General features: G+C 38.9%; 1 protein-coding gene and 1 pseudogene across 1 annotated transcript; both read left to right on the top strand.

The window, feature by feature from the left end:
• Nucleotides 1-169: 169 nt before the first annotated feature.
• LOC113136738 (protein S100-A11-like) lies at nucleotides 170-3838 on the top strand (annotated as a pseudogene).
• Nucleotides 3839-4341: 503 nt separating this feature from the next.
• Nucleotides 4342-10021, top strand: LOC113136698 (protein S100-A16). Its single transcript, XM_026317714.1, has 3 exons — nucleotides 4342-4499; nucleotides 9267-9388; nucleotides 9539-10021. Exons 2-3 carry the CDS (start codon nucleotides 9269-9271, stop codon nucleotides 9692-9694), a joined length of 276 nt encoding a protein of 91 aa, XP_026173499.1. The 5' UTR covers nucleotides 4342-4499; nucleotides 9267-9268; the 3' UTR covers nucleotides 9695-10021.
• The last annotated feature ends 476 nt before the right edge of the window (nucleotides 10022-10497 follow it).

Raw genomic sequence — 10497 nt, 5'->3', positions numbered from 1 at the left:
CATGATTGAGCAATTATGTTACCAGTTTCTGCTGAAAGTCAATGAAGTCTGTAAAATGTTTCTTATATCATCAGACATTGTGTCATTGTCCTGTCCATGCACCATGAGTGGATTTGCCAGACTAATGTCCCTGTGTCCTCTTTTTGCTGTCAATTCTTTTTAGATTCTTGGGCTGATAGTGGGAGAGCGAAAGAAGAGAGCAAAAGGGTGAAATCTGCTATGATGATTTCAAGTCATTCAGTCGCTGTGAGTTGTTTGTCAGTCAACTGGAGCATCAGGCTGGTTAGACATTAAAATTTGTAACTTTACCATGTCCCTTACACATTTAAATATTGTAAAACTGCTGCAGTGTACAGTGGCTTCCATGATAATTTAAGAAAAAAAGTACCAGTGCATCCATTTCCTATGTCTGTGTAAAAGTTTCGTCCAATTATGTTCCCTGACGTGCATTCTCTGTCATAAATAGTTACCTAATAAAGCCTGTGAAGGGACATTAGACATGTGGTGTTGCTATATGAGTGTATGACTTTAAGGACCACTGGTTCTCCCCATGCTTCTTTTTACTTTATGAAAATGCTTTAAGCTTAAAAAGCATCTTCTCTGATGGCCAAATGATGAATGAGTGTACACCAGGCAATCAGGAAATTAAAGAAGTATGATTTATGTTTTGAAATATAGACAAGTCCTTAGACACAGATACACCCGCAGCATCAATCATATATGCGAGGAGCATTGCCCCATGGAGAACCCTGATGCTTTTATACCACTATATATATTGTTATACTGTGATTTCTCAGTCCTCTCTGTAAACCATTCATTTTATTTTACTAGCTCTGCTCTCTTTCCACAATGATGGCCAAGGGAGTATCAGGTGGGGGACTGTATACTGCTGTTTCAGGTGTATGGGGATGTAGCTTGTGTGTTTGTGTGTGTCAAACAGCTGAGACAAGAAAACTAGGTGTGGGGATATTTGGATGATAAAGGCATTGTGCTTGTTAGCGCTAACTGCCTCCCTAATATGCCAATTGTGCACCTCCTGTCAGACTTTTCGCTTAAATAATATTACTTTTCTGAGATGAAACCCAAGTGCCTCATTCTCAAAAGTTTTTGCAACACATGCTGTGCAATTATATCTGATTTACTGCTTTCTTTTTGCTCTCTGCAGCAGTCTCACCCACACAAAAAATGTGGTTTTTGTCCATGCAGTGGCATGAACTGAGCAAAACATGAAACTATTTGTGCACACACATTGTAATTGTTTAATCTGCCTTAAATCCAGTTTAAGTTAGTTGAAGTTTTTGTGAATAAGGTTATTCATCTAGAAATCCCTAATCTCTGACTATGACTGAAGTTACATGTAAATATGCAAATCATGTTTAGATTTTACTCATTGCAGTGAATAATATGCTGGTATATACCCAGAACATAACCTGTCAATATAAGAAGTGAAATTGAAGAATAATTTTATGTTCCTACCCAGAACAGCAAGGCTCAAAAAGGACCAGGTGTGTGTTCTAACAACCTACTTAGATGCATAAACAAGCTGGTGAGTCTGTTAGATTTTTTTGAATTTTTACCATTTTTAACGTTCCAGAAACGTTGGCCCAAATACTGTACTATCTGCCCTGCAGTTCCTGATGGAGCCTGCTATTGGTGTGCTGGTGTCCCAGTTCAAGACGTATGCTGGCAGTGACGGTTTCTCTGTCATGCTCAGAGTCGGAGTTCTGCAGACTGGTCACAACAAAACTCCCTAACTTTGTGAAGGTAAGGACAGGAATGCAGTTATAGACTTGTGTAACATAGTTGTATAAATATAGTTGTTTCTGTTATTTATAATAGCATTTAGAGGTTTTTCATTCCGGTATATATTTTACACCCATTTAAGTATTTAGCCACTTATTTTTAAAAGTGCTGATTTACAGTCCATAATTGGATCTTAGATAACTAACCCTGGCTACTCTGATTGGGTTGCTTTTTTATATTATATTGTTAGTCTTGAGTATATTCTAAAATTAGTATATAGTACTATTTGGCTTGCTTACACCATAAGTCTGGTGATATTCTGCATTTCTTTTCTTGCCAAAAGCAGTAAAACTCACAATGACCTGACTGTAGCAGCCATAGTGTGATACAGCTTATGTGCCAGAGATCCATTGTTGTCCATAAGCTATTTAAAGCACATTAGGGAGACACACAATTGTACCTGGTGACATGATCCATCACTGCCAAGAACATGACTCACACTTACATCATCCTGCTTCCATATATACTCAATCAAATGAATTTACGACTAAAAATGTTCCCAAACAAATGCCCCATATCTTCATTTCTGAGTTGAATTTGCTTAACATTACAGTACCCAGCTGTTTTAGGGAGTCACTTATCCTTTTAGTAATAAAAGTACACATCCATGACCTGATTATGATTTACGTCTTTAAGAGGAAGAAGTGGTTAAGATCCACATACAGGCTGAGGATACCAGACTATTTAGACAGACAAAACCTTGTTTTTTGTCTTGTAATGGGATTTTAAAGAATAACTGCACCATTACAGCACAGTCATGAAGCATTTGTTCAGAACATCTGTATTTGCCAAAAATTTTTAAAAAGTTATAAGGGTGTATTCATATTAAAATGGATATCATCTGGTTGCCACATTGGCCCTTTTTGCTCTGACCATATAATTAAGTGTTAGTCATACTGGTCTTCAAAAGGCTATGTGTCTTCTTTATACTGGCAGTTTTAAGCCATGTGGTCTTGTTGAGTGAAGTACTTGAACAGAGTATTTTACAATGTTTTATTCTTTCCATTCCTGCCTGTGACCTTGAGCTGAAATTTCACATCAAGATATAAATGCATCTAATGTTTCATGTTAAACGTCAGACATAAACAATTGGTTTGTTACAAAAAAAACATTTGCTACCCTTCAGAAACTTTGTTTCACGCTTGTATAGCAGTGGATGTATTCGATCTGCGTATTTAACTAGAAACACAGAAAGTAGCGGTTCCAGAGGCCAAACAAAGAATCCAGGGCTGCCTTTGTACATGTGGAAAATTCCACGTTTCTACTTAAATGAAGAATTGAAATAAAGTCAGAGGCCACTAGATGGTGACAGAGCCAAAGACCCTTGTGCCAAACCTTATCTGCTGAGGTTGCATAAATTTGTTAACTTGTGTATATAACAGTGGTGTAGGTTTACCTCTGCCTCTTCTGGCCACACACATAACCTAATATATAAACATCCTGGATCATAAACTATGACTGTCAGGACTGTTTTTAGTATTGGATTCACACGTTTTCCTGTTTTCCTGCAGAATGCCCTGCTGTCATTGACCAACTTATGAGCTCATTGGGCAAGAACAAATGATGGAGAGCTCAACTTCCTGGAGTTCTGGCAGCTGATTGGGTTTCTTGCAAGCAAGCATGTGGGGTTTCAGCCAATAGAGTGTCCTTGGATACTCTCTTACAGCTCTGTTACTGATTTGTGTGTGCCTGTGTGAAAAAACTGGAAATCAGCCAAGTGGAAAACACCCTAAAGTCAGTTTCAACTGCAGGATTCTCTGTTTTTCTCAGTAGTCTGATTTTCTGTTCACCTTATCTTCTCACCAGCAGCCGCCAAGATGGCACACACTCTGAAACAGAATACTATTAAACAATTTCAGCAATATTCAAACTAATCCAAGCTGTTTCCCAGCACACCCACACATTCACATCTGCTTGTGCTTACAGGTCTGCTAGAGGATTATACAATGGCAACGAACTATCTGAAAGCTGAGAATGTGTGTGTGCTAGCACTCTGTATTGTAGGCTTGAATGTTTCTTAGAAGATATGCCTAGTGCTGTTTATCACCAATCTGCAGGAAACAAACATAGGTGTGGTGTTGTCAGAGTAGGACCTGGTGTTTAAATGTGGAAATAAAATCTAAACGACCGTATTCCCTACTACCCAGGACTTCCTTTATCACCTTGTTCATCAGTTTCATTTCTAGTAAATAGTATTTTTAATTTCTTTGCACAAATGAGAAATGTCTCAGGGTGTGGCTTGAGTATATCTGTCTATTGGGAAAACTTGGGAGAAAAACGCGCATTTAAACATGAACACGCGCTTGTTCCTACATGTTCAGAGAAAGTGTGTACCAGAAAAAAGGTCTGGATGGATGTGCAAGCAGCCCATATAGCTGATAAACAGACACACTGAAAAACAAATGTGAAATCACGTTATAAAACTTGATCTATTTTCTTAAACGGTGAATATGTTTTTAAGAAAATGTTGCTGAAAGCTGTTGTGTTGCTTAAGCTGCGCCTCTTTCCACATTCCTTCTCTTCCAGGCACACGCCCTATGACAATGAAAAAAAAGTTGGCTGGAGTGAACAGTTAAATCACGGAAAAGATATGTGTTACTGGTTAATCTAGCCCACGACTGAAGAGGAGGATCTTCAAGAAAGAAGGAGAGCAGTTGCTAAAATAGTTCCTTGCTTTTTTGTTCCCTGTCCCGACGGTGAGTCTGGTTTATTCTGATTATTAATTTTTTTGCACTGAGTTTTTTAAGTGACTGGTTATTGTAGTTCGTGTGTTTGTTTTTCTGCCTCGATTCAAGCTGCTTTCTGGGCAATCTAGAAATAATCCGTTTATTTTATTTCCTCCACTGTCATAAATCTTGTATAATTTGATAGCGTTTCTATTGTCAGTACCCAGCTTGGTGGCCACAGGGCTCGGGTTCTCCTCGGTAATCTAACCCCAGTCCCTTTACACTTCCAGAGAAACCAGAGTCTCGAGTCCCGTTTACTTATTTATTTGCTGTGTGTCGTCCCTGCCTCTGGTCGCTCGACAAATTGTCAGGATTAGATAGGGCTAAATGTGGGATACGTGCAAACTCGACATCTCCGTTACGCACGGCGCGGACTAGTTTTGGCATATGCGCCGAAGCTGCTGTCATGTAGTTGGACAGTCCCGGATGATCATGGTCAGATTTGGCTCTTATCAGTTTTTATTATTAATGTCAATGATAAGACACCCCTAACCCCCATTCAAGCGAGACTTGAATAGGTTCAACCTGGTGTGGTAAATGACACGCAGGAAAAATGCCGACCTGGGCGATGACAGGTAACATACTCATATTCAGTCACACCCAATGCACACAACACGACCAGGGTGGAGCCGATCGGTCACTTGAAACTTTTGAAGAATAACGATCCGTGGGAGGACGGTGGGGCGGAGGGGAGGGGGGGCGGTGATGTACCTGAAAACTGGTTTGTACTTGTAAAGCCTAGAGCCTATTTCAACACTCACCTATATGAGTATTTACTCAGGACTCATTTACGTTGACAACGTCAGGCCTACAGAAAAAACAACAGTACAAAGTATGCCCAAATGAACCTTCTAACTTTAAATAGTTAATAATTCTGCCAGAGAATCAGACTGCTTAGTTTGATTTTACATAATTTTTTCATAGTAAAAGAAATATTTAATTAACCAAATTCTAATCCATCTAATGCCAATAGGGAAAATCAATTAAAATTCTTGTTTTTCACTTGGAATTCTTTTTGACTTACCCTTTGTTAACGTGGTCATAAGACATATACATACTGTATGGGTAATGGGTGCATTTACACTTAGACTTTATTTTAAGATATCAAGGTCAGAAACCACTGAAGTACAATGTTTATAACAAAACAGTGAACTAGGCCTGAAATAATCATTCATTATACTTGAGTCATTATAATCATAACCTCAACACTGTGAATCTGAATGCAGTGCATGTCTAAGATGCTGAATGCGAACTACATGTGTACTCAGCACTAGCTCCCACCGAGGCCACCTTTCGCTTTTATCAGGCAAACTGTACTGCATGTTCCCTTGTACCCATTTGTAATTCTGTGGCCCTGATGTCTCCAGTTCTGAACCAAAGCTTTCTAGGTTTCATGTTCATCTCGTTACACTGAGAAGAGACACTAATGGATGCAGGCCTGTCAGGCTTTACGATAAATGGCCTGTACAGATGCAAAAACATACAGACTATGATTCTGTTGTTCATCTTATGCAGGGTGTTAGGAAGGTGTCCGGGCAATTATAGCAACCTATTAATTAATTATGAGCGGCATGCTGATGACAGATACTCACTTGTATATAGGAAAGAGTTGTGTGTGTGTGCTGGTATGGCAAGGAGTCATGAAACTGAATCCAGGGTTTGGCTGCCTGCTCTCACTCACCCAGTAATTAGGTTAATGCACCAGAAGTTCTAAAAATGGTGTCGTCCTTCTTTGTGTGTGTGTGTGTGTGTGTGTGTGTGTGTGTGTGTGTGTGTGTGTGTGTGTGTGTGTGTCTGTCTTTCTATCGTTCTCTCGTTCTCTCTATCTTTGCGTGTAGACCATGCACGAAGGTGCACAGTGTGAGCATTGAAGTGTGACATTGTGTCAGATGGGAAATTTACCAACTTCTACAGTTACAATATCACCCCCAGGCACCAATCATCATTAGCCATCCTGTGACCACTGTTGCCTCATTGCAGTTTCCAATACACATAGAAAATCCTGCAGCAAGGTCTTGCCCCATACTGCTGTGATACTTTTCAACTCAACTCAAGTATCTGCAGGTTTTCTTCACATCTTTTATTTGCTGTTTGCAGTTGCCTTGGAAATCATATTTGTTGAGATAACAGAATGCTAAATGGGAGTAGAAAACTAAAGAACGCATCTATTGACTGAACTGTTAGGATACACTAGGTTATTAGCTGTACCTTTTAACATTTACATTCTGAATGTTTCAGTTCCATATGAGAAAATAAACAGTTTCACATTTCAATGTGAAAGTGACTCACATGGCCAAGTATGGTGACCCATACTCGGAATTTGTGCTATGCATTTAACCCACACCGTGCACACACACCCGGAGCAGTGGGCAGCCAATGCTGTGGCGCCCAGGGAGCAGTTGGGGGTCCAGTGCCTTGCTCAAGGGTCTCACCCCAGTCGTGGTATTGAGGGTGGGCAATGGCTATTCACTCTGTGCCACCAACAATTCCTACCGGACTTGAGACTCAAACCTGCAATTTTCAGGTTACAAGTCCAACACCCTAGCCATTAGGCCACGACTGTTCATAGTCTATTGCTTTTGCAGTAAGTAGGCTATACATGTAATCAGCTGTGACTTAATGACATACTGTGTGTTAGTAATATACATACAGCGCTAATGTAAATAATGTAAATTTGTCATAGTGTATTGCTTCTGTAGTTGTCATGCAAGAAATCAACTTTAGATCTTTATTAACAACAGAAAAATTAGCACAGATGATACCAGGCAAATGACTGACATGCTCAAGATCCATGACATATGTTTATACTGCAGACTAATTGTATACAGTATATACTGTGTGGTAATTGTTCTAGTAAACTGTTTGTTTGTGCAGTTAGTATACAAAAATAATTATTTTATACCAGAAAGGATTTATGACAGAAAATATGTGCCATGATAAATGTCAGTTACACTTCTGAGTGTCTCTTGCAACTAAATGTCACAAATACACATTAATCTTTTTTTTTTGTGTGTTTTACCACAATTGACAATTACTTTTCAACTGTTGCCGCTTTAGCTCCTTCACTTCCTCTTCATGGTATTTTGGAGGAATAAAGTACATTAACATCATATTTTAAAAATAATGATTTTGTAGTTTTAGACAGTTTTGATTATACTTTATTTTGAGTAGAGTGCAGAACTGGGGGACAGCTTGGGTCTTTGGAAATGTACTAGTCACCTGAACCTCACACGGACAAAGCAAAAAGCAAAATGATTGAAAATACATATATATATTTTTGTTTCTGAGACTTTCCTGGAGCTCTCTCACCATTTCCCAGAAAATGTAATTTATTTATTTATTTTTGCAGCTGTCAGTAGCTTGTGTACTACATTGCTTTGTGAAACCATAGCAGTTTTTCACTGGAGACATTTGTCACAGTAGCAAAAGCACAGGCGCTGCTAATAACATCAATGATGGCTGTATTCTGGGTTGTAGTAACACAGTGGGACAGTGAGCCAGCGTGCATGACCCCTGAAGCAGCTATATTAAATTCAGCCATCTTCAATTTCATTATTTGTTCAACTTAATTTCTGGGTGTGGATTGGCATGCAGTGTGGAACTGTGAGCTAGCTTTTGTTGTTGTGCAAGATTTGACATCCAGCAAAAGCATAAATGTGTTTTCATATTGTTCCTGTTCTTCCTGCAAAGACATGCTATTAAAAACAGAGTTATATGACTTAAAACCTAAACAAACATGTCTCAAATGTTTGGCCAAGGATTTAGCTTAAAATTGCTCTTTGATTCTGGCTGCATTATAGAAATGTGCATTTTAGATAGCTCTAGTCTTGTTTTAATCCATTATTGCTGGTTGATTGGCTCGGTGATTTTCAGCTTGTACTTGCAAAGACATGCACAGAATGCAGTGTATTCCTGCAGTGTGTTGGGAGGTATGCTGCAGCAGACGGACAGCAGGCAGTAATCTGAACCTGTGGCCTCCCGCTGCCTTCTGGGGATCATATGTCCACCGTCAGAGATCACAGCCCCCATTGTGTTTACCGCAGAAACTGCCCTCCTCCTCAGCCTTCTATCACGCCCTCTCTCTCTTGCTCTGCCTACCTCAGAGTCTCCAGGCTCAGTCCCCTACTTTTCCCCATTTACCCTGCCCCTCTTCTTTTATGCTGACATCACTTGTGGGTCTCACCTTTCTCATGTTTATGTTCAGGGGATATGTTCAAAGATATTTATATCTAATGCAATTTAAAAACATAATCTGTCTAACAGCAAGAATTATCCTATCCAACTGACATCTAATATTTAAATAACAATTTGCTATTATACCCCTTGATGCATGGAACAATATATTTTTAAAAATTAAATAATTGTATTTTCGGTCAATAGTACTTTTTCCATCACCCAAGACATTTTAAATGAAGTTAAAAGTTTGGATATCACAAGCACTCAGTTTAAATACATAGGATATAATATGATGGCACAGAATTAATAGTGAATATTTAAACTTAGCTGTGCATACACATTCCAGTGTTATGTAGATTTTTCCTTTTTGCAATCCAAAAGAATAACTGAGAAACTTATCTACCCGTGACCCAAATATTATATATATTATATTTTCATAGAAATAAAGTTCCTGGAATCTGTTAGTGTAACTAACAGTATGAGATATGGACATATCTCTTCCTGCTACTTCTCACAGTAAATTCCTCTCTCTCCATTTTGATTTTGCCTTTCTCTCTTTAGATATGGAGTCAGCCCTTAAGACGGTGGTGACCACATTTCTTAGTTCTGCCAGAGGGAAGGAAAACCTAGACTCAAAAGCCTTCCAGAAACTGGTACAGAAACAGCTAGGTGGCATCATGCAGGTAAGGACCTACAAAACTCTGTCATTGTTTACTGTAAACATATAATTCATCAGTCTATTAGAAACTTTTTTTCTACCTTTGTTTTGGATGTAATAGTCATGATGCGTCTCAGAATATCCCGCTTGGTTCTGTCTCTCCCTTTGTGTTCAGGATACAAACAGCTCCTCTGCCATTAAGGAAATGCAGCGAGGCCTGGATGAGAACAACGATGGAAAGGTCAGCTTCTCAGAATACCTCACTCTGCTTGGCTACCTGGCCAGCGCTTACAGCGAGGCCCAGTGTGGATCCAAACCAGAAGCATCATAGATGCTTGTGAAGCTGCAGTGTTTGGTGGATCAGCAAGTTATAAGCAATTGATTATTTTTAAGGATCATCTAAAATTTCCAAATGTTCCAACCATCATGTATGTGTTTTTTCATTACAGTTCCTAATCATTTTCATTCAGTTAATCAACAAGTATAATGCTCTGAATAACATCTTAATGTCTGTCCAGATTGACACCTTTTTCAGTCACATCATATTTCTCTCCACTGTCAAGGATACATTGAAGGACTCTGAGCTGGACATGTCTTTTTTATACCAAGTACACAAAAATACTTACTGTATTTTCAAAATAAAAGCTTTATACTAAAACCATATTGTGTGTAGTCATCATTTCCTTGTATTTGGATTTCAACAGTTTCACTGTATTTCTGCTGGAAAACCCAATAGAAATACAGTGTGTCTACAGAGGTTTTGCTGATATGGTTTGACATTTTCCTACAGTCACTGCTGCATTGATACCTGTTTCTTCCATAGCTACCAGCAACATTTGGTAAATTTAGCTTCACTTGTCAAGTTAAACTTTACATGTATTAACTATTGCAACCCGATCCTGACCTACAGTATACACTTCCTATTGTACATCATTTTCTGCTCTGTAACACTATACATACAACATACAGTGTTTATAAGCATGCACACACACTGTCCTACCCCACTACCAGACACAGTATAAGCAATGGCACATAAACAAGATGCACTCATCTGACATGACAGCAAATTTAAACATTCATTTACAGTACCAGTCAAAAGTTTGGACACACTTTCTCATTCAATTCAATGGAACA

The sequence above is a fragment of the Mastacembelus armatus genome, chromosome 16 (genome assembly GCF_900324485.2).
Source record: "Mastacembelus armatus chromosome 16, fMasArm1.2, whole genome shotgun sequence".
Classification (NCBI taxonomy): Eukaryota; Metazoa; Chordata; class Actinopteri; order Synbranchiformes; family Mastacembelidae; genus Mastacembelus; species Mastacembelus armatus.
The sequence above is the reverse complement of the archived record's forward strand: the minus strand, read 5'-3'. Positions and strand labels throughout refer to the sequence as shown.